Below are 26,256 nucleotides of genomic sequence, written 5' to 3' on the forward strand. Positions count from 1 at the left end.
TCTGGAAAAAAAGAAATTTAAACCACTAACGTGTTTTCGTGACCTCTCAAAAGCGGTAACCCTAGTTTTAAATCGTTAAAGAGATTTTGTTACGTGTGACTATATTGTACTCATTAGCTGATGGTAACAATAATTTATATTTAAGGAGTCTAATTTTAACCGCATTTAACAATATAGATGTGCCGTACGAAGGGACCAGTCCGGTTCGTGTCGAGCAATTTTAATTGTGTTATCAGCTTATCAATTCTTATTAGCTCAGAGGTTTTCAATGATAGATAGAGTGCAGTCAATTTACCGCCGTTACATAAGGTAGGTGTGTTTTGTTGATCAAAATAGAATTTCCAACAATGAATAATAAACAGAAGGTATTATGGTTTAAATTTTCAGATAGAAACGCCTTATACATAACGTACATGCGTTTGTGGGTTTGTGTTCGCACCCGCTTTTCGGGAATACATGAATTATATTTCTAAAATGTATAGGATCCCATAACACAGTGTCTCAATAAGCATGAGGTTTTTAATAGAAACGGAGCCAAAAATGTTTACCGATAATAAAGGAAAATCATTATATGCAAAAACTGCTTGCACGCATGCCTCCAATATGGCAATTCATCGACGAATATTTTTTTAAATATTAACATACACTTTGTATTGTATGAATTCAGATGGAAAATGAAGCCACGTCTTCTACTGACGATAATTCTACTTTGTCAAACACTGCGAACTTATCATGGTAATGGCAGGTTTATCTTTTATCTTAAACTATCCATTTGGTTAGCATCACACACTGTGACGTTGTTTTTGTTTCATTAAAATTAGCAATTGATTGTGGATACAATTCTTATACATATCGAACACATGTCAACTTTAAAAAAGGTAGTTATGCCTTTATATCATATTAAATTAAACAAATCGATTACGTTTGCAGCATTGACATGTTTGAGATGCACCACTGTTGTACAGCCACGAAATTGTGAAACAGTCATGACTTGCCCTCAAAGTGACGATGTGAGTAGAATATTTGACAGACATTTTGAATTGTTTAATCATATTGCTTAGATACGATTGAATTGGGTCACCATATTGTGTCACTTTTGCTTGGCGTAGCATTAATGATTTTTAATGTCGTGGTTTATGACCTAACGATGCATTGTATATATCTTAATTTAAATTAAGATAATAAAATAACAATCCTACCATCGTTATCGTCTTAAAATTATCAAAATAAAGTTTGCGGTTTCAAAACTTATTTCGTGTAAATGTTTTTTTTACCTAATTTGTTGAGACGGAAACTGAACAAATGTTAATTGCACATCAGTTTAAAATATTATTGCCATGAATGCTTTGCTGTATTTATTTCATCAAAACAACATTGTTAGGTTTGCTTTGTCGAACGGAGGACAGATGACTTTGGAGAAGAGGGATACGCCCTAGGATGCATCTCTCAACGTGTATGTACGAGTGATATTCCAAATAATAGGTGGTATATTTATTGTTATGGTAACATGTTTAAAAATATCTCTAGACGTTAGCTCTATGAGCAAGCAAAAATTGTACACCAGCGTCAACTAAACTTGCATTTACATTTACTGAAATGTATTAAACATATAGTCATGTCTGATATGATTTATATTATATCAGATGATAAATTGGTTTATTTATCGTCTCCTCAAAACAGGCATTTTACGCATCTCAACATATTTAAACGCAATGCTGAAAAGTTGAAGATACGTTGCATCACACTCGATCATCTTTCAGAAAGATCGACTATTATCATTTGATGTTTATGGTGATTAACTCATTAAAATGACAAAATACTTCGTAGTGCCACCCAGTGTTTCATAGCTTTTTTATACATTGTATTAAGCCAGGCGTCTTTAAAATTGTATTCAATGTGTACATACAATTAACGCTGTAATGCAGTCGTGCCACAACACCACGTCCTACTCGTCTACAGGCCCTTGCTCGCACTGCTGTGACAACGATCTGTGCAACCAGGAGGGGTGTGGGGAAATAGGTCAGTTGATGAAAATTATCATCTTATCAAATATACGTATAATTACATATGGAACTAAAATAACGTAAACATTTGGAGTATACATAGTTAACAAATTTCAACTAGTAACACAATCGTTTTTATTGCTTTAGCCAAGTAACTTACTGACAGCAAGATTAACATACTACATTTTGGCGTTTAATTGCCAGACATTGAAGAATAAATAAATAAATAAATCGATGAATAAAAATAAATAAATAAATATATATTTATATACCGTTGACCATTTATCACATTGTATGGTGTTAATAAAACGCCGTGTAACGTTTGAAAATCGTATAAAACGGACGATGTTGCTATTATTATGAATACATGTCAAACCTATTGAATACGTGTGCATTATTATTTTCCAGCAACAATTGATCTCTTATTACACTAGCCTCATGGACATTACAGGTTTTCCTTCAAACCGCGGACCTATCTGCTACAATTGCCATTCGCCATTACCGGACGGTCGTTGTCATAATGTGGATATATGTCGTACCGGAGAGGTATGCCTTCTATGCTGTTATTATTATGTAACAGTATATCAATGTCACTACCATCAACAATACACTAACAGAAAAAACACATTTTAACCGCTAAAATATGGCTTTGTTTACAGTTGCACATGCAATCAGCATTCATTTCACATTAATATGTTTATAAATTATTTCTCAAATTTGAAACAATTGTATTCATTAAAAGAAAATACCTAGATATTTGGACGGCACTTTAGTAGAAAAAAATAACCACGCCTCAATAATGATGCTTTAATTGTATTGTTTTATTTTACTGTGGATCGCAAATATAATTAATTGTGTACGTTTATAAGAATAATAACATATTTAAGGTATGCAGCGTGACTGGAAAAGAAAAGTTCGGAACACAAGTCTTTACATCGCAATGCGTTCCCAACGATGTGTGTAACTTGGCATAAGTATTTTTCGATTTAAATATCTCACAATCTCCAAATGGTTTTTATAGACAAAGTTTATTCAAGAGAGAAAGGATTATTTCAATAATTCCCATTGACAAATAATAATAACAATGACACAAATAATCATTCTGTATTAAAGGTTCTTTGTACCATCAGTATAATATGGTAAAATATGTTAATGTATCACCTGAAATTCATTCCCTCCTGAACTAAATCGTCTTTGAAACATTTAATGGCGATACGAGTTTAAAGACATCGTTTATTTTCGGATTCTTGTAAATTTATTTGTTAATTTTAAACACTCCGAATCAAGCTGACATATTTAAAATTCTTTCGATATCTCATACCACATTACCCATAAACTGCATTTGGGCCATAAAATAAGTCGGTTTTGTGTGTACATAAGGATTAAATACTTTTCCAAAGATCCGAAGATCCGAATAACAATCATTGAATGTATTACCATTGTAAAGGACTGCGGGCCACATAATGTTGGACTCTTCATCGGTAAACGTAGCAGTGTGACTGAGCAGGTCGTCCGGACATATGACCCTTATGGCTGCTTTCAATGTTGCAGCAGTGACCTTTGCAACCGCAAATGCAAGACACAAGAAGCCCACCTATGTCAGTGTCTTTTGATGTAACATTGTTTATTTTCGTTATGTATTTATTCTTTTCTGTCAATGCATTACTGTACTGCGTATTATTGACAATATACTGACCATTATATTGTCTATTTCACTAAAAACGAGCGCATGTTTGTTATTGCAAAAAGCGTGTTTTGTCGAAATTAAAAGTATGATTGCCTTTCAAAGTATTTTGTTAAATTTGATAGATAAGTCATTTAAAGTCATTTTTGTTCTGTCAAACAGTGGACGCACAATGGGGTTTATGGGCGACATGGTCGTTGTGTACTTCTAACTGTAACCAGACACGGACACGAGCGTGCGACAACCCCGCACCGCAAGCAGACGGTAGAGATTGTCTTGGTTATGCGATACAAACACAAAGCTGTTACATGGACCAATGCCGAGGTATTATTATTGACATTTCACGTTCTATTCAATCCATCACTACTCACGAGTTATATATTAATTTCGAATTTTGTGAACTTTTTAAAGGTATGCACAGTATGATAGAAAAAATCTCATCATGTAAAGAACATCTTGAGAAAACAACAATGCGCTTATATTTACATACATAATTTGAAAAAATGTCAAACGATTAAACTCTGCGCTTAATGTGTATTCTCTTTTCTGAAAATGACCTTGCAGATATCACTAAAGCATACATATTATTAATGCATATACCTGCCTTAAGAATACGGACAGTGGGGTTTACCGACTAAATAGTCATTGTGTACTTCCCAATGCAACCATGCACGTGCTCGAGGTGCGACAATACAGTACCGCTATCAGGCGGGAGAGATTGTCTTTTGACATGACATAAACACAAAGCTGTTATATTGACCAATTTTCATCTAATGTTCCAAATGAGGTGTTTTAAATCTGTGCAAGTAACAAATAAGGAAGTACATAATTAAACTTATATACAATTAAATACACTATAGAAAATAAAGAGAAAGTAGGAAATCGCTGATGGGTATTGGGACTGTGTCAACTATTTGACTGCATGAACATAAATATCAATTAATTTCGGTAAATGTTTGGAATTACGCAATTTGTTCTAGACTGACTTTACTATTATTTACTTTTCTCTTCTCATAATTCGTCGTTATGTACAGTTTTTAAGCTTCCAAACACCAAATAAGCAGCTCATTTGTTAACATAACATATGTGTTTAAGTTGACGGACAATGGGGCTCATGGACTGCATGGTCCTCGTGTTCCTCTCAGTGTAATCAGACACGGTCTCGAGCATGCGACACACCAGCACCGATTAATGGCGGGATTGATTGTCCTGGTACTACGCTGCAAACAAAAAGCTGTTACACAGACCAATGTCCAGGTAAGGACTTAAACACATTGTGTTGGTTGAATTGCAGCTTGACTTAATGTAAAATAAAGTGAAGAAGCACCCGTAGAATAGAACTCTAATCATAACATTCTGTAATTCATTGCTGACAACGGTTAAGTTGCTTAAAATATGATACAACATAAATTAAAAAGACTATAACATAACACACACATTCACATGAATGAAACTGCGGTTGCCGCCTTTGAACGGTCAATACAAATCACGTGGATTAACCGTCATTTAAGAGCTCCAACTCCGACACTGTACGCATTGTCATTCAAACGGCATTTTAATATAGACATTAAAAAACATCATAGCATTAAAGTAGAAATTAGCGGTATAATCCAATACACATCAATTTAAATACTTCAAATTCTCAAAGTAGAGATGCAAACAAGAGCAACACAATTGTATATTTTTGACGCAAGGTGAAATGAACTAAAAATGATCTCGGTTTTTAGTAAAAACCGTATAAGGCGTAGCATCATATAGTTAAATATTCAGATCATCGTCATGCATATTCAGTAATAAGCCCAGTTATGTTTGTAAAGGGCCAAACTGCATGTTATACACATATAAAGCTTATCAAAAAAATGTTGATTCCCGTAAATTTGGTGAACAATATGGGATTCGATAATTATCTTAACGTGTCTGAAATTTGTCTACGTGTAATTGTACCTATTGAGGGAATCGCTTAAATCTAATATTAATTAGTCAAAAATTTGTCAAGATAAACTTTCTTATCAGGTCGTGAGGTTAACATGTTCTGGAATCTGACTTTAATTAAAACACTTTTGCGCGTAGGTTGTTATACTTAACGGTTTGAAAGTAAAGCCAGTCAGCTTAAACATAAACACAATTATATTTGGCTAACACAAGCTACTATTTCAAGTTGATGGCCATTGGGGTTCATGGACTGCATGGTCTGTGTGTTCCACGTACTGTAAACAGACACGAAATCGATCATGCGACAATCCAGCACCGCTACCAGGCGGAAGAGACTGTCCTGGTAATATGACGCAAACTCGAAGCTGTTACACAGAACAATGTATAGGTAGTAGATTTGTTAACATATTGTGTTGGTTTGAAATGCACATTCAATATTATGTGTACACATGATTGTGTTTATGTATTATTTTAATAAAAAGGTCGGTGAATGGCATTTATCACAGCTTGATAGTGAAAAAATGGGTGGGTAATTATTTTATTTTGATGACCCTTTTTATTGTCCTTATTTATTCACGTGTTTAGTGGACGGACAATGGGGTTCATGGACTGCATGGTCCTTGTGTACATCTTATTGTAATCAGACAAGGTCTCGAGCATGCGACAATCCAGCACCGTTTCATGGCGGGAAAGATTGCGATGGTAATTTAACGCAAGCACAAAGCTGTTACACAGACAAATGCCCAGGTAAAATCGTCTTTAACATATTTTGGTTCTGCAGTATGCACATTTACACATATCAAATTTGTGATTTAGTATCCTTCATTATTACCTCTTACTATTATTGTTTGAGCCTTCGTTGTATGCCATTCAAAAGCTTATCTGTGAACTAGCGTGCGGTTTATGGGGTGCATAAACATGAGGTTTGGATAACATATCAACCCTACCCGACAAGGAAGAACCCTATGAAATGGAATGAGAAGTTGTATAATTGTGGTTATCTTTTAAGTGGACGGGCAATGGGGTTCGTGGATAGCATGGCCGCTATGTGATGCATTTTGTAGCCAGACAAGGACACGCCTGTGCGACAGCCCGGCACCTCTACCAGGCGGGAGAGACTGTCCTGGTCATTCAGGGCAAACACAGGACTGTGAAACTGCTAAGTGTTCAAGTAACGTTTGCTTTATATATTTAGTTGACATAACTTGTAATGGATAACATGTCACATTGATTATAAAACATAATTTCAGTGTTTAACGTGTAAGACTTAGTTTATTTTGAAATAGCAAACGAGCTTTAGATATTTATTTTTATTGCATAGCTCAAAATGAAATAATTTGATAGTGTACGTAACGTGTTGTTTTAGACAAAGATTGCTCTGAATTACTTAAACATGATGATTCCCGGCAAAGTGGTGTTTACACCATCACCACCCCAATAACTCACACCAAGATTCAGGTGTTCTGCGACATGGAGACGGATGGAGGGGGATGGACGGTATTCTTAAAATAATAAAATACCTTTATTTAATCCTAAATTACTGACTCAACTTGGGCAAAAGTTATCGTCACTCACATAGGAATGGTATTTGTGTTAGCATTTGTAGACCAACTGACCTACTAACATTGTGAGTCAGTTCACTAACGCCCTAAAATGACTGGACTGGGACACTCGTGAAATCAGCAAAACATCAAAATAAACATACAATGATCTATATGCACGTTTTCTTATGATGTTCAACTATACACCGTTCTCTCAAATACCGTGTTCATTGTAGTTATATTTCTCTTGCTAACCGTTGCATTGTTGCGATACGGATTAATTTTTCTCCAGGTTTTCCAAAAGCGATTCAACGGAAGTGAGAACTTTTATCGGAACTTAAGCGACTATAAACACGGATTTGGGCGGGTTTACGGAGAACACTGGCTTGGTAAGCATGTTCTTAAATAATAATTGACATTTGCGGTGCTTTAACATGATTCATTACATAATGTAGATTTATATTAATATGTTCTGAGCATAAGGTTATTACTCCGTTGACTCGCAAGTTTTCATTGTAGTGTTTTGAAAAAGGCTTTTGTATCGTCCGCTTTTTTTATTCAAATACAATCTCGAATTAAAGCGATAAGCAGATGCTCACAATTCTTCACTTTAATGATGACGTGGGCATGTCCTCAAATATATTATAGTCAAAGTTGCATGCTTGGATTTTTCTCTGAAACCGCACTGCTAACAGCTCGCACATTTGATATATGTGGTTCTTTAAAGTACTAATATGTTCACATATTTCCTGTGGTAAACCTGGCAATACATGGGGGTCATTTAAGTTACATTCAATGTATCTAATTTAAATATATAAATATGAAAGTAAAATATTACATATACAGCCACAAGACCGAAGGTTTCCCTTTTATCACATGTCATACCCTGTTTCCCATGTAATATAACAATAACATATTTTTTATATTACACATGCGTAATTCAACATTTTTAAGCGTTTTCGTTGGCTTAGATATCTTTTATTGACCAATCGCATTTTGTTATTTTGCTGAAATGACGTTACAACGTCAAATGACGTCACAAAATGTAAACATCATTCGGGATTTTTCATTATGTTTGCGTAAATATTTATTAAATTTGCTCATTTAAAAGCATGTGATAAAAAATATCTGACGCTCGTTGTCATATCATACCATATTTTATTTATCTCGTCCAGGAAATTCTTTAGTAAGCTCGCCAAAGGCCCGCTAACTAACAAAATTCCTGAACTCGTTTAATAAAATATGGTATGATATGACAACTCGTGCCAGATCCTATATTTATTATATGTTATATTGTATAGAGATGAATTTCAAATATTGCTTGAATTAACATTAAAATATTATCTGAAAGGTGCCTTTATAAATGGTTTACATTGTAAATGTAGACTTACACATCGCATAAAATGAAAAATACAGTAAACAGTGATGCTGATTTTATATGAATATAAGAAAGTTTTACAAAATCACGCTATGATGACGATACACTCTATCTAATTTCATATGCGGTGAATGTCTCTTAAAACATCCTTGAAGAGTAAAAATATAAATGCATTTAAATGTGATTTTTCACCTGCGTTACTCATTTAAGATGTTCAAACGGTTAGCACGTTGTTACATGTTTTTCAGTTTGTTGGTGTTGAGTTATACTAGCGTACACTTGTGTTTAAATAATTTAATACAGTTTATTTTTAGAAAATATAAAGACAGTTTTTATAAAATATACGATTACAAATGTGACTCTTGATTTTAATTTACATTAAGGGAATTCTACCGAATTATTTTAACTATGCGATTGTTCTCGATCAATTGTTTGTGCTTGCATGTAACATTGTCTTTAGTTCATTCGTATGATAAAATATACAAAGAATTAGTTTGATTGTGGAATCAAGATATCTTACACTAAATGTTTCCGTTTCTTATTCCAGGCCTTACTTACATGTACGAGATAGTTTCTCAAGGTGGCCATCAACTGCGTTTGGATTTTATACGTTCTAACGGAAGCAAGGGATATGATGTGTACGGAAATTTCAGCCTACAGCCCGGAACTAATTATACATTATACATCGGGTCCCGTTTACGTTTCAGTGGATGTAAGCAATGTTATTGTAATAATAATCGATCTTCATCTATCAATCAATTCATGGTATATTTTGCTACTGAATTTCTAGCCAATAGTGTTTCGTTTACATGTGCACATGAATATTTTAAAATATTTAAAGAAATATATGCATTTATTTGGTGATAAAAAGGTTTTATATTCTAATTGAATCATTTATATTTTTCGTATATCTAGGCGTGTCACTGATTGCAGACCCGAATGGTACACCAAACGACAATGCCTTTAGTACCTATGACCATGACGTCGACAGACATAACAGTGGCGACTGCGCAAACTACGGTCACGGAGGCTGGTGGTATAACAAGTGTTGTCAACTCAACGCGAATGGATTGTATCAGCCAGGGCAAAAAGAAGCCAGTGCTATGGCGTATAGTGGGGAAGAAGGTCTAGAAGCAATTACTATGATGTTTAAACCAATTTAATTAATGGCTCAGAATTATGTGTATAACGTGTTAACAGAGGATCTGGCGTCCTTGAAAATAACAGAAATTTAAAGTATTAATGACTATGAAATTAGTTGTACTTTAATTGATCATTTTAACAATTTAAATCATCATCCTCCTTTATGATCAAGTACTTGTTTTGAAGGACCTGCAACAAGGATTAACTAAAAACTTTCCCTATTTTGTAAATTATAATGAGGGTTGTATGGTTTTATTTTTTTGATATTTTTGAATTATTCGATGGTAGATTTTCGTTCATTTTAAAAATTAAATAATTGCATTTACTGACACAACAATAGAATTATTTTTTTCAATTAATAATTATAAACAAATGCAGTTAAACACGTTTTTTCTTAATTGTCATTTCAAGCGTTATGCACGCTTTTTGTTTTTTCCCTATTATTATTGATGAATATCCAAAATGTTTTTTCCTCTACTGAATGCATATATTATTTTTCGCTTTTGTGACCTTTTTTGAAAATTGAAATCACTTGTATCACTTTTACTTTGTTTAACACAATTCATGAATACAAGTTTAATTATGATATTTAAATAAAATTCTTGCAGATACAAACAGTTTCGTGTTGATAACGGTGAATATACTGTATATTCCACAGGTGGTTCGCGTGTGGCTATAATATTAATTAGTAAAAATATCATTTGGATGATCCGGTCCGTGAATTTTGTTGGAAAAATGCCGTTTACTTCGTGAAGATTTCAGTCTTTGATCGGGTCAGATGGTCGACGAGTAGGTCACGCGAGTTGTGTATCGTGTTAATTTTTAAAATTTGATCCAGCAATTTTAACTATTTCGGGCCAGACTGCCTTCGTTTACACACGTAGTACATCATAGTATTGCAATAGCAAACATTTGAACGCAAAATGGGGGATGGTAATAAAGATTTAACGAGATACAAAATTCTTGTTTTTATTTTGTGTGTGACAATATATCCCATGTGAATTTCCCGCCACGATATCCGAACATATACGAGAGAATGCGCAAGTGCGCTAGAAATGAAAGATAAAGATACATAAACACAGTTGTGTATTACCCTGCATACACTTTCATTTGTGCACACTCTCTTTTCCTTTTTCTTGCTTAATCGCAAAAAGCAGAACGTCCTCAATTGATATCCGCTAATTAATAACATAATGATAATTCATGGGAACTACGTCATGCTACCGACGCTGCCCGAAGCTCATCAGGCGTTCGTTTCTTAATGTTGGGAAAGATGCACAAAAAATAATCAAAGCGCTGAAGGTGCTGAAGTTGTTCGCCATGGAATAATTTAAGACGCAACTTATTTTTCAAAATAAATCGCAAGTTTGAAATGAGCACACGCCATTAAAATCTATAAATAGTGTGTTATAACGCACGGGTCGAGATTTGTGTGCACTTTTTAGCATCCTATTTATTTCATAGAGATAACTTAGAAAAAATAACAACAACATGGCCCTTTTTGGACGATCTGACAGCATAGAAAGTATGATGAAAATTGTAATGATAACTGAATACAAAATAGTAATGAGAACTGAATATAAAGACAATTTGCAATCACCATCATATTAAATGAATATCTCACTAAGAATATAATTTCGTGATGACAATTTCCTGTACACAACTTTTAAGTTTTGACACCATATACAAATTCAAAATATACAATAAGATAATTGATGAAAATAAATAAAAAGGAAATCTGCTAGTTATACTTTTTACTCGCGAATTAGGTAGTCAAAAAGACAGCCCTGTTGACCCGTACTTTGTTGTTTATGCATTACTTGTTACCCTAGCAGTTCATTCGGTGTCAACAACTCTAACCTAAACATAGGTATAGAGTGCCTTTTCGGCATAGCTTTTCACCTTCAATTACTTACATAACGCCAGCAGACACGCATAAATATTTTCGAATATTTTATAGGCTGAATCGAGATAAAACCTCTGAACTTTGCCCACATCATTGTGTCTGTGCTCAGCGCAAAGGATGTAGCACTGTTCAGTGTAAGGAATTCCGGACTACTCTCTGTATGTTTAAACGACACAAATTGTGGCCCAGTTACAATTACGCGTTAAAATCCATCTCGCAGAATTTCAGGGTCAGTACTCATTCATTAAATCGACCGGGGAATATAATTGACTATCGATAAACATAGTTTTGCTTTCAAGATGAGAAAACAGACACGATAAGAGAAAAATCGTTTAATTATCCACCCACAATGTTTGCCGTACCCGGTCAGCACGTCTGGAAATCGTTTCTGAACGCCTGGATAGGCTGCACTTATTTACAAGTTTGCTATTTTGAATTCAATTTTTTATAGAAAAGCATTTTGCTAATATGTGCTATTTACAATTCGCAATGAGGTTTTTGATGACCGTCGTCATGCGAAAATGGGTCTTATTCCATATGCGCCCATCATATATATAGCATACTCAGCCTGCGCATCTCTCATTCTGGTCAGGAGATACATAATGAGACCATAACACATTGAGTGATTTTAAAGCGAACAGCATCGCCTCTGACCAGACTGTGTAAATGCACATGTTGGGTTCAAGATACGCTGGCCGAAACGTATAAGACCCATTTTCACATGACGCAGCTATGAAAGTGTGATTTAAATGTGTCGAAAGAAAACTGCGTATAAATCAAATATTAACATACGATATAGTTCGATAGTGAAGAAATATACTCATAATAAGGCATGTGAGGACACATATGATGTGCACTCCCGTAGTATATGTTTTATCTACTTACACTTATGTGTGGTTTGACAATGAAAACACACATTTCTTGCGGTTCATATGCGACTTAAAAGTAACAAGAAATATCTTTAAAAAAAGATATACGGCGTAAATAGTTTAATGAATGAGATCAAGGATAGCGAATGTCTTTTTCTGTGCAGTTCTTAGCTGCATCACACGCAGTACGGGATGTTACGGGGAGTTTTCGCGGCTTATTTTACATTATAACATATTGCTGGTCATAAACCTATAGATACAAAACAGAAAACCAAAAGAAGAATGGAAGTGAAATTTAAACATATGAGTCAACCGGCCACACGAGAACAAACCTGTTTTAGTGGTCTGTCGGGCATTGCTATTTGATTCGATTATTAACAGTATCGAGAATCATCGTGCTCATGCTTAAAGTGATATTATGGGCATTTTGCACTGTTGAATTGAGCTGAAAAGAATTAACAGGTCAAAATAGTTAGTTAAAATGTGGTTACTGATCAATTATCTGCAACTCACCTTGCTACCAGTTGTTTATAAAAATATATTTTATATTCGATATTCTTACGTGACCCACCCAGTCCTGTAAGCCGAAATGATCCGTAAAACAATATTTTGTCTTTGTGTCGTATGAACAAATCTGCACTAAAACTAAATTTAGGTTCAACTCGTAAACGCATGATCAGTTGTCAAACGAAAGTACGGTTAATATTCAAATGCATTATTTTTCTCTTTCTGGTATATTGTTTTAGTATGTTGATGCTGCATTAATTACTTTAAGTGTATATGAAGTAGAAACATCAAAAATAATCAACGGTTGCGATAGACACCTATAAACTGTTACATGCTCATAATATCACTTTAGTACATTAGGCAATATGGTGGAATAATTATTGTTAAATTTATTAAAAATAATATTTATCATTGTATTGTTGAAAACACATTAAGAATCTATTATTGACATACCATAATTATATTGCTGAATATCTTCTTTTAACATATTTCTGGTCTAAAGAAAATTCCAGGTAACCTAGTTCACGGATAGCGTCTTTATTATATAACGATTATTTTACTGACCGCGAACTCCGGTGATGACCTGTATATAAACTCTGAATGTCCGCGACTTGACCCGAAACCTCGCGGGTTGAAATGCAATTCTTTAAAGTGAGGCCTCGCTTCCATTGCTCTTTATACTTTTACATGTTAACATGTTGACAGGAATATGGAAGTTAGTACTAAATATGAGAACATAGCCTTTTAAGTATAAACGCTTTTGCGCTGGTAATACTCTGAAAATAAAAGGTGTACGCACAAACTGTATTGATGTCGAGAATTGAGTGTTAAACTGTTCTATCTATTAAGCCTTTTCATTAGAGATAAAATTGTTTCATACAGTAAAACAGTGGTACAAAGACGCGGATATGTTTCCAATGTTCTGGTGGTATACTCAAATCAGCCAATGGAATAAATGAAGTGTATTCATTCGTACCTAGCCGCGGGAAATTTTATTTGAATTTTATTGGACACTTACAAAGGTCAAGTCAGGGTGAAAAGCTGGCTTATGCAGCTTACGCCGAAAAAAATCAACACAATAGTTAAACTTTCGTTTAAAATTATTTATTTAGAAACGTAAATTGCAAACTTTATTTCAAAGTCAGCCAAGTGGGAGGAAATTGTGCAGCCTTGCTATGGAAGGAGTTAACAGCCCTGTCACGATGCAGTTACCGAAAACCAACACCAGAGTCGTAAAAATGTCAAACGGTTTAAAACCTGTAAAACAGAAAATACTTTTTGCTGACAAGAAGCTGTTTATATACAAAACTACAAATTCTCACGTTAACTTGAAGTGGACAAAGATGCTACATTTAAGCTTATTTTGTAATCGTGAACATGATAAAAATGAAAAATATTAATTTGAATTCCGTAAACATTCACAATTACTAATTTGAAACAACTTTGATGACTGAAATTCCAAGTTCAAAATTGCTTGATCAGTCAGTTCACGCATTCTTCAACATAGAAAACATCTCAAGACGCGTTTCAGCTGTTCATAACTCTTTGGTTGGTTAAAAGAAAACAAGTAAGGTCGAAACTAAGCAAACAATTTTATACTTATGGAGTCTCTTGTTTAAAAATAAAACTGCAAGTTGAGAAGCGAATTATATTAAGAATGTATTTTTCATTGCGATAAGTATGTTAACTCTACACTCGGAACAGCCACGTTCATTTCCTAATAATGTTCAATGGTATGAACATATTTTCCAAAATATAATCTTGACGACTCAAATTTGGATACACGAGCAAACTTAATTATTACCCAATAATGAAGCCCAAAAAAGCTGGGTCTATACTCATTAAAGTTTTTTTTCCAAAAATGTGTTGATAAATATTTTTTGTATTACAGTAAAACTGCGATAACTCGAGGAAGCATGGGACTGACCTCGATGCTCGAGTAATCGCAGGTTTCGAGTAATCCATGGTATTATTTGTTTTCACTGTCTCGGTTGATGATGCTCAATTTCTAACCGCAAACGCTTTATTTACATGTAAGACGGTGCTAGAGAGAAAAAGGCTTTGTAAAAATCGCTTAAGGTTACAGTATAATAAACAAAACAATAAGGATGATCGTAAATTCGTTTAATTAATTCAACATACACACAAAACACATATATGATAACAAATATTACATCAATATTCAATGTACATGTAGCATATTAAACAAGCACACAAGGTACGTACATGCGCATGAAAAAAAAATTGCAATTTGAGAAGCGAATCATATTAAGAATGTGTTTTTCGTAGTGATAAGTATGTCAACTCTACACTCGGAACAGCCAGGTTCATTACCTAATAATGTTCAATGGTATGAACATATTTTCCTAAATATAATCTTGACGACTTATATTTTGATACACGAGCAAACTTAATTATTTCCCAATAATGAAGCCAAAAAAAGCTGGGTTTATACTCTTAAGTTTTTTTCCAAAAATGTGTTGATAAATATTTTTTGCATTACATGTATTAATATACTATAAGATCGCCTTAGTGTAGTGGATATGGTGTCCGCCTAGCGATCGGGAGGTCACGGGTTCGATCCCCACTGTGGGAGCTTTCTTTAGATCTTCCCCCACAGACACCAAGGAAATGGACTCGAGGCCGTTTAATATAAGCTTATGATTGTTATGCAATCGAGCTTAAATAAATAGGTTTAAACAAAAATATATACTACTGATTGTGAAATAACTGCATTTGATAGGCATCGTTTTTAATAAAATTGCAGACAAGTTGCTTGACCTGATTAACATTCATCCAACTATACATCGCATTGCAACCCATTCATCGTCGCGATTTTAGTTTCTTCTATGAAGAAAATTCGATTGCTGATTACGAGTATCATTTATGGAGACTATACAATGCGAAATAGGAGTTGGTGTATATGGACGTTTTGCGACAGCCTTATCGTGAGGAAATGTTGCTCTCTGCTTCGTCTTGCAATCATAAATGGGATATTCGTGACACGAAATGACGATTGAAGCCTTTGTCTTATCAAACTTGTGAAATTATTTATGAGGAATTCATTCGTTACACCGCTGGCCATGATATGGCAATGATTTTTCAAGTAAGCTAATATATTGCATTTATTTTGGACATTAACAGAAATATAAATTCCAAATTTCGTAAATTTAACATACTTATATTTTAATTTTATATATTGTAAATAAAACAAAATTAAATGCGGTGTTGAATGTTTGGTTTATTGAATATTTAACAATTAAGGTTTTGTGAATTCAGATCAAACATGGGGTTGTTTCTCATCCTACTGTCGACGTTTATTAGCCAACTTGCAATACATTCAGGTGAATGCTTTTTTGTTTTTATAATTGAGTTTAAGATTTGAAGACACGAAATGACGATTGAAGCCTTTGTCTTATCAAACTTGTGAAATTATTTATGAGGAATTCATTCGTTACACCGCTGGCCATGATATGGCAATGATTTTTCAAGTAAGCTAATATATTGCATTTATTTTGGACATTAACAGAAATATAAATTCCAAATTTCGTAAATTTAACATACTTATATTTTAATTTTATATATTGTAAATAAAACAAAATTAAATGCGGTGTTGAATGTTTGGTTTATTGAATATTTAACAATTAAGGTTTTGTGAATTCAGATCAAACATGGGGTTGTTTCTCATCCTACTGTCGACGTTTATTAGCCAACCTGCAATACATTCAGGTGAATGCTTTTTTGTTTTTATAATTGAGTTTAAGATTTGAAGACAATGTTTGTGTTTGAAACTATAACATAGTATTCGTTTTTTCTTCATGATAATCTAAAACTGTTTATTTTTTATTTGTATAGTGTGTTCTTTTCACAGTGGATGCCCTGGCATGTTTGGCATGCAGCTTCGTAACGCAGCCTCGACATTGTGACACGGCCATGACATGCCCGCAGCTTAATGACGTAACGTTTCTAATGGAAAATCTTGATAAAATATACATAATAGGAACGATTCCTTATTTTGAAATTTGTTGTGGCAGAAAATAATATTTTGTCAAAATAAAGCACCAGACTGTATACAAATATATTATGTGTTCTAAAACCATGTTTGTATTAAGTTGGACGCGAACACACACAAACAAATATTGCAATACATAACCCATCATTGTAGTGCTCTAATGAATATATAGTTTGTTTGATATTCTGTTCTATTGAATGTGTTATACAAATGACACCTATGTCAATTTCAGGTTAGAAGTAACATGTAAAAATATCATTTTAATGGTAAATAAATATGCGAGTGTTTGAATACGTATTTATCTATGTAAGCTTATAAAACACGACCACGAGCTATTTGTTAATGTTGTTTGCTTTAGTAACATAGTAAATACAATTTCTGTTTGGTTCTTTACAGGTTTGCTATCTTGAAAGGAGAACTAATTCATTTGGGGAAGAGGGCTATGCGCTTGGATGCATATTGAACCATGTAATATTTTACTATTCATCGTATAATGTTAGTTCTCATTTGAATTTGTATGGGCAGTCTCCATCAGGCTTTTTTTTGCATGTTTTTAACCCTGACTATATCTTTCTAAAAATATTTAGGCAGCATCTACTTTAAGTCAAGGTTGTTAAGGGCATCCTTTAACAAACAATTAGGTATATGATACTGTGTACAAATACAAGTATAATGGAATTTCAATGCAATTGCTTGTGTTGCTTAGAACATCATTCACGTTCATAAATTAAGTTTTTTGGTGTGTGAACTTATTTGATGCAGTCATGCAAGAACGTATCATCAGTGAATCATACGAGCGACTGTGCACAATGTTACGACAAAGACCTTTGCAATAGTGGCGGATGCGGTGAACCAGGTTAATATTCAAGTTTACGTTGAAAATGTTACTGCCCCATTCATCTGAACAAATGTTTATGTGGGGCTACTGTATGTTTTGGTCAATCTGTCCAATATAAACCAACGTAAGGGTCGCGTATTTATAAATTAAAAAAATATCTTGTGAAATAACGCTTAACTACGTATTTATGTCATGATTCTGATCGACAGCAAATTGTTTGGTAAAATACCCCTGCATTTGACCGCAACGTACTTGTAACGCTTTTATGTTCCTGGTTCTTTAAGATTTTTATAAACTAAATAAATCTGTTATTGTAGAAAATGTGTAACAGTTAATACAGGTTTTACGTCAGTCACCACGGCTTACAGTGCTATTTATGTTTGAAACCTGTTGGTTAGTTTGCCATGATATTGAAAGCCCCTCCCGTGAACTTGTTATAAAAACGATAATGCTAAATAGCGGAAAACACATATTGCGGTCTGTTAATGAACCTCTTTGCGGATTTAAGCAAACCTTAAAGTGCATGCGCATAAATGTACTCGTTTAAATATATAGGATTTCCAGAAGACCGTGGACATGTTGGCTTCGACTGTCCCTTTCTTTTACCTGAAGGAAGGTGCCATAATATAGATATTTGTCGAGAAGGAGAGGTAAATGTATACGATGAATGCTTTTGTTATTTATTTCTTAATTTAAGTTGTGTTTAAGATAAACTAAGCATGTCTATGCCAATATATAATGACATGAGTATAAAGTAGTAGAAACAAGAAATGTCTTTAAAAGGCATTTGGCGTTGACATTTAAACTGATGTCATCTTCGTCCTACATGTATGTATACACAAATTGTTTCCAAACATTAAACAAGTTGAATACTATCAATCATTTTTTATTTGCCTTTAACATATTTATTATTAAAATCTTTACCATGAACAAAGCGACCGTATAACAACATTTATATTTTCATGAATTGTGCGGTGACGTTAACAAATAAAAATTCTTTGAAAAAATGTTATGAACATATATGAAAAACAACAACATTTAATGTCAGACAATTGCATGAAGACCTGTATTTACTAATATACTTATCGGATCAATCGTTTAAAAATATTATGTTTATGCTAGGTGAATTATTAAAAAAAATTGCAGTTTTTTTGTAAATACTTGTAACTTGAGGAAATGGATTTATTATTACATATTCAATAACCTCTCCTTATTAAGTCGTAAAACACGATCACAATTGAACTATAAATAGTCGCGCGCTATGTTTAAGACACTCTCGCGTCAGATGTGTTTTACTGCCAGCTTAAATAATGCACGGATTTGAACTTACATACAACTTGAGCTGCACAAGATGTATTATTGCCGTAGGCAGACTGGACGATCATATACTAACGCTATGCAGTAGGCTAAATAAAAAATATTTATGTGTGTGTTCGAATTAAGATTTCAAATCACAATGTACAAGAAATGTACTTGCTTATAAATATGTCGTTAATTTTTTAAAGTTTATTTTAATTGTTATTTAACATCTACGTTAATTTCAATTTTAATCTCCAACGGTTATAGTCATACATTAAACCGTTGTTCCAAGTTTGCATTGTCTTTAAAGTTAAAGTAAATCCTGTAAATAATCAACATAATCGAAATAATTGTTGATATGTTCACATGTTTATGTTCCAAAATTAATTATTGGGAAGGACACACATTATATGTAGGGGCATATACATGTACATTTGTCCGTCCGCCTAACCTTCCATACAAACGAACAGATTGTCTATTAAACGAAAATAAGTATGCATTTGTTTGACTAAATAGTGGTTTAGACAATCTCTAAGGGGTTATATGATATACGTGTTAAGAATGATTAAGTCACGTAAGTCTTAATTTATTTGAAAGTCGGTCCGTCTCGTCTTCCCCTTTGTCCTTCAATGGCGAAACTTTGCACACTATTGATAATCCTGCACACTTTTGCAACTGAATGTTTTGTTAAGTATATTTTCAACATAATCGGACTTATCTTCTTTAAATGCTAACCAGATATGTTTTTAATTTTATGTCGCGCGTAATTCAAACAAGTAAACCTGTCCAAATCCATGATTTTAATTTACTGGATATAATCAAAATTTTGATTAAGTTGTTATAAAACATACATTTCAGTGTTTTGCGCGTGGCTGCAAACGGGATACAACTTTAGATTCAAATTTCACTAACATTCTTAGCAACCGAAGGATTCTCTTTTGTCATAAGTTCAAATGTAAACCAATTAGAATTCCAAAATTTGAGTCCGAAAGGCAAAAATCTAGGCTTTTAAGGCGATTTGTTTTCTTATTTTAAGCGATATTTCAATAAATATTATTTTGATAAATGAATGTATTACCATATCCTACTTGCATACAGTTGTTTTGCACAATAAGCTATGATAAAGCGATGACCGATAACTTTGATATTGGGTAAGGAACACCATGGATATAGGTGAACTAGTTGTAATGAAAAAGTTTATATTTGTCCTCTAATAAATTTTAAATACGCTCTATTTAAGAAAAATGTTTCACGCCAGAGGTGCTTTGTTTCATATCGTATATTTACATATATGCTTTGAAAATCTTTTCCAAATGCAAATGGCCCGTTGCTGCGATATTTAGTATGTGACTAGGCTCTATGACGACCCAGTTTATTTAGGCTACGCTTAGGCAAAATAAAAGCTTTCAATAAATATGTTCAAATACTATGTACAGAGGTGAAATATTTGTAATATCATTTGATAAATTGATATTTTACAATTGCTAATCAAATCAAGCCTCTTAGGTAAAAAATGAAGTGCTTTATCGTCACATTGATTAAAAAGATCTGACACAAATTAAACAGAAGAACGATATTGACTCATTCTTACTCTCGTAATTATATTTCAGGTTTGCAGTGTTACAGGCAAAGACAATTTCGGTACAACCGTTTTCAAATCTAGATGTACCCCAAAGGATGTAAGTTACTATAACGTTACTACATATAATATAAACCAACTGGTATTGAAATTCGTTTTTACAGTAACAATTAAATAAGAATGTTCTAGATACATTAAGGTTAATTCACAGTATGAGCGCGGTATATTTAGTTTTTACTTAAACATTGTTTTGGTTACATGTATGGGCATATGTTTATTACTGAATACATCAAGTATCATTCGCGCGCAAGTCTCATTGCTGAATTTATCACCATATATTAATTGTGTCCATTTGCAACAGTTTTGTTTCTTTTAGAAACCAGGTTTAGTCTAACTCATTTGAATACATATGTTTTTTTTCTGTGTCCAAACTAGAGGTGTTTGGTTTACAAACATCAACGGCCGTATTCTCAATCATATGTTTAATACTGACTTGATATAACATTGTTAACACAGTATAGTTGACCGTTGTATATAACGCAGAACTAGTAACGGTATTGTTTCCTTTTATTTATAAAAATGTTTATGTTATTACTTTAACAATTGTTTAAGGAGTGCGGTGTTCACCAAGTAGGAGTGTTAATTGGTAAAAAGCGATACACGTCTGATCACCATGACTGCTTTCAATGCTGTGAAACGGACATCTGTAACAATAAGTGTAAAATGCAAGGTAAATAATTGCAAACGTATCTTTACGCGACACCAACGTTTAATTGTGAACTTTTCGTTATCAAATAAAATAAAGATTGTGTGGTTTGCTGATTATGACTTGAAGAGTGTTATTTATCTGGTTCTTGAAAGTTGCATTGGACATTTGAAGAGCTCATTTACATAATAAAACGAATTGAAACAACGATTTGCATTGTCTGATTACCGGTACCTGTAAATATAAACATAAAAATAACGGATGTATATATATTAATTGTCCAAGACATTCATCTAATAACGTTAACGTTTTGAATCTGGTTTATTGACCAATATCAAAAACCAATTAACAAAAATGCATTTTATATACGTTTGATGATTAACACTATTTGTTCAATTTAAATCGATATCGGCTCTGTTCTGATATAATCCACATGTTAAGAAGCATATGGGTCATGCACAATAGTTTTATAGCTTTTTTATTACGGTATTGTTGGTGTAAATCTTGTATAACCAAATTATTATTCAACCAAATAACAATTTAACATACTGTCTTATAATTCCTCCATATTGATAATAAAACGATAAAACGTCGCTGACCAAAAGTTTAAATAACTAGATGGTTTGCATAAAAGTCTACCTGATGTCTCTTGAGCTCATTTTTGTTTATATGTTTTTATTTCAAAGTCCCCGTTCATAGCTACATATATGGGCAAAATGGTTAGAACACGTGTTTTATTGAGGATCACTGAAAACCCGGTTGAAATCGGTTGAAAACAAACAATATAGCGATTTTTATTTTAGGGTCGAGTACGGTACAGTACAAAAACAACCTAATTAATATTCATGATTCGACACTGGACTTCAAACCTTAACAAACAAAATGTCGGATACGGGCGAATAAAGCGGATTTGATAGCGGAGAGAAGCTAAGAACAAATGCAAATACATCTTTTACAGACGGAAACTGTGTTCAAACGCTACGTGTTTGCTTAATCTATGTATTTATCTTCCATATGCTATTAATGCTAAAAATAGCATTATAATTTGCATAACTCGCGATGCTGCAATGATTTCCGCCTATTGTATGTATTTATGACCATTTATATATTATTTTATCGATTCAAAACCGATTTTAACCATGGTTTTTTTCTGTGATAACCTCGATAAAAATATATTTCAATGAAATAAGGTAAAGTTTATTTCTCGCGATACGATTTATATGCAAAACAACGATGAACAGGGACTTTAAATTATACGCACGCTCTTTATTTGCCCATGACGTACCATAATGTACCATAATGCACCATAATATGCAGTGTACAGTGTTCAGCTAAATAGTTTTCACACAAACTCCAAATAATTCGTTGCTGTTTTAAGCGGATAGACAATGGGGTTCATGGACTGCATGGTCCTTGTGTTTTTCTCACTGTAATCAGACACGGTCCCGATCATGCGATAACCCTTCATCGCTACAAGGCGGACAAGATTGCTTCGGTCTAGCTATGCAAACACAAGGCTGTTACACAGACCAATGCCAAAGTAACATTAAATGCTACTATATACATAGTCTTAATAAAATTGTAATAACTAGTAAGTTTATGACAATGTAGACATCCATTATTAAATTAATTGCTATGTTAACCATTATGCCCAATGATATAATGAAAAGTAAATATCTTTATATATTGATATAACAATTGAACAATTTAATCAGATCAATTACTTGTTAGTTAGCTAATAGTTTACCCGATGTTTCTCGAGCTCATATTTGTTTATATGTTTGTATTTTAAACAACATTTCAGTTGCTGACTGTTCTGATCTGCTACGCCTGAATGCTACTCTTCCAAGTGGGGTGTACCGCATCACAACCCCCCTCACTCACTCCAAGTCACAGGTGTACTGTGACATGGAGACGGACGGAGGAGGATTGACGGTACAATCAGTTTAATTATCAATACAATATCACAAGTTCAATGACTCATACCAAAACACGGGTGAACTTCGACATTGCGATGGAGATGATGGAAGGTTGCATCGATTGAACTATAAATTCAATATCACATCTCCGCTGACTCACACCAAGACGAATGTGCATTGAAACATAGAGACGGACGGTGAAGATATGCGGTAGTGTAGGTTTATTAAAAAATAATCTATTTACTTATGTACACCAATAAAAACGTGTACTGTGAAATACTGACGGACGGAGTAGAACGGATGGTAGTATTAATTCCATTTTAAATACAGCATCACCATTCTTCACAACAACCTTCATAAGTAATTTTACATGGAGACGAATTTGTTTGGTTGGACGATAGTATTAATTGAATTGTATATAACAGTTCAACAAATTCTAGCGAAAACAGGTGTATTGTGATATTGAGACGGATATGGCATGTTTGTATCAGTTTAATTATACAGTTTAAATATAATTATTCTGTGACAATCATGACGGCAGAATGGGACAATGAACTGTAGCATCGGTTTAATGTCAAAGTTTATGTGTACATATACTATTACTTTGTAAATAAATTAGCCATATATACTTATAAAATAACAATTTATGATAAAGTGTGATTAATGTACTTAGTACTTGTTTTTCTAGTAGTGTTGATGTTATTGTTGTAATACAATACAAGACTGTTCTTTAGGTTTTTCAAAAACGTTTCAACGGCAGTGTGGATTTTTATCGGAACTTCAGTGAATATGAAAACGGATTCGGATTTGTTGACGGTGAACACTGGCTAGGTTAATATGCTACAAATGTTATTGCAAAAGCGTTTTTTTTTAAACACGACGTTTTTAATTCAATGTGTAACATGTATTGATCGAATCAGAAGTTGTATTTGCTCACAGAAAACCAGTTTGGGTTAACTTTTGTGTTCGCATTTTACTTCCCACAATGTCTGTATCTAAACTGATGAGCCTCTCTTTACTGAATTGATTATAGGTGCCAACTATATGGTATATGTTTGGTCAGCTTCTTATTTAAGTCAACCGTTCAGCATCTGAATACCGAGCGGTGGAAAGTCCGCTCATTTGATACATATCATTCATTTCAAAAATGTTTTCAAGACATGCCTCGCCTGCGGGGCACATCGATTATATATATAAAGTCTCAAGTAATTATTTGTCGCGAAATTTAAACAAAAATTGTCCGTTTAAATGCAAACTTAATAACAATATTAAAGCGCAAGATAGTCTCATGGAAAATGCGTTTCAAATAAGGTTGTACTGATTAGCTAATCATGGCGCGTAAACATGTGTGTTGAATGAAAAGTTCGTGGTATTGTGAGATTTAAAAAAAAAGAGTCGTGTCGGCTTTTAAACAAATGGTTATGATTCGAATACCGAAAAATAATGCAATCTTTATATTAAACAATTTAATTCATTTCATGATCTTATTTATCTGTATGCACGCAAGTGTTGGTAACTAATTACAAGCTCGTAATAATGAGAACTGTTTATCATCTGAAAGTAACCATTGGTGTGAATGACGTTGTATAGCTTTAGTATATATATATTCAGCATAAATAATCATGTAATATGTTATCTTACGTGTTTTCTGTTCGCGGTATTTAATTCAGGTGTGCTTATGGTGCAAACATGCATAAAGAGCGTCGAAATTATATTTTAATTATAGGACTAAAGTACCTCCACGAGATGGCTTCTCTGGGTAGTTATCAATTCCGTCTGTATATCGTACGGTATAACGGGAGCAAGGGGTTTGATGTGTATGACAATTTCAGCCTGGGACCTGGAACTAATTATTCATTCCACATCGGATCACGGTTACGTTTTAGCGGATGTAAGTAATTTAATTGAAACAAACTTGCCTTTCGTTATTGTGAATGCATGTCTTTAATGCTATCATTTGTAAATTGGTATATTTAGACATGTTTAATAGTGAACATATATTACCTGAAACCAAGGTGTTATGTTTTATTATTCATATGTTTTATTTACTCAAGGTGAATCACTCATTAACTACGAATCACCAGACGGCAAATCATTTACTACATATGACCATGACCGTGACAACGACATCTCGAATGTAAATTGCGCAGAGCGATTCCACGGCGCCTGGTGGTATAACTCGTGTTTTCGTTTCAACGCGAATGGATTGTATGCTCCTGGAAAAACTAACATCACCAACATGGCATATACCGATTATGTTGGCCTAAATGCTACGACTTTAATGTTCAAGCGAATTTGATTTTTATTTCAATATCTGTACTTTTAAACAGATGATCCTGATTCTATCAGCAAATGTAGAATAACACTGCACGACCAAAAACAACATTCTTATTGCCAATATGGTTATAAAACTAACTTCAATAATAATGTATTCAAGATTTTAAATTGTAAAACATTATCTTTTCGTATCGCTTAAATGGTTTCAAGATGTTATAAATGATATATTATAATATGTACTTGTGTATGCATGCAAACGAGTCTTCACTAATACAATAAAATCGGACGAACAGTTTGGACAAACAAATAATCCGTTAGTTGTCTTTTTTTTTAAACTTTTTTTTCATTACTTTACAATGTGGTATACATCGATAATAACAAGAAAACGGAATACATAAGACAGTGCTTTAAAAAATGTACCTTTTTGTATTTAAACATGTCAAATATTTAGCGTATGCCCGAATACATTTTAGTTGTCTTAAATTAATAGATTGGACCTTGTCTTTTTAATTAATTGATTGGACCTTCTTTGCGAGAAACTTTGAACAGTTGACTCTTTTACTTGAGTTATGTCCGTTGTCTTTTTGCAAAAGGGATACATAAATTGCATTAGGCATATTGTGGACATTAATGAGAGTGTATTGAGGCAAATATTTGATATAA

At 33.4% G+C, this 26,256-nt stretch overlaps 2 protein-coding genes across 5 annotated transcripts; both read left to right on the top strand.

The window, feature by feature from the left end:
* The first annotated feature begins 242 nt into the window (after positions 1-242).
* Positions 243-10,633, top strand: LOC127845147 (SCO-spondin-like). Its single transcript, XM_052375874.1, has 17 exons — positions 243-309; positions 668-735; positions 931-1,010; positions 1,382-1,453; positions 1,926-2,019; positions 2,455-2,549; positions 2,891-2,959; positions 3,451-3,601; positions 3,850-4,011; positions 4,783-4,944; positions 5,846-6,007; positions 6,205-6,366; positions 6,629-6,790; positions 6,986-7,116; positions 7,453-7,549; positions 9,086-9,250; positions 9,454-10,633. Exons 1-17 carry the CDS (start codon positions 269-271, stop codon positions 9,699-9,701), a joined length of 2,121 nt encoding a protein of 706 aa, XP_052231834.1. The 5' UTR covers positions 243-268; the 3' UTR covers positions 9,702-10,633.
* Positions 10,634-15,977: 5,344 nt separating this feature from the next.
* LOC127845183 (SCO-spondin-like) lies at positions 15,978-25,903 on the top strand. Of its 4 annotated transcripts, XM_052375934.1 has the most exons (14): positions 15,978-16,069; positions 16,243-16,307; positions 16,628-16,692; positions 16,835-16,920; positions 17,372-17,443; positions 17,738-17,831; positions 18,369-18,463; positions 20,723-20,791; positions 21,304-21,421; positions 22,776-22,937; positions 23,202-23,332; positions 24,051-24,147; positions 25,043-25,207; positions 25,371-25,903. In XM_052375934.1, the coding sequence occupies exons 3-14, from the start codon at positions 16,635-16,637 to the stop codon at positions 25,613-25,615; spliced, it is 1,392 nt and encodes a 463-aa protein (XP_052231894.1). In that variant the 5' UTR covers positions 15,978-16,069; positions 16,243-16,307; positions 16,628-16,634; the 3' UTR covers positions 25,616-25,903. The 4 variants fall into 4 exon arrangements, with proteins under 4 accessions (XP_052231894.1, XP_052231897.1, XP_052231895.1 ...); XM_052375935.1 differs by lacking the exon at positions 16,243-16,307 and having other exon boundaries at positions 15,991-16,069; XM_052375936.1 differs by lacking the exons at positions 15,978-16,069; positions 16,243-16,307 and adding an exon at positions 16,377-16,454.
* Positions 25,904-26,256: the final 353 nt, after the last annotated feature.

Source organism: Dreissena polymorpha, chromosome 9, assembly GCF_020536995.1.
Source record: "Dreissena polymorpha isolate Duluth1 chromosome 9, UMN_Dpol_1.0, whole genome shotgun sequence".
NCBI lineage: Eukaryota > Metazoa > Mollusca > Bivalvia > Myida > Dreissenidae > Dreissena > Dreissena polymorpha.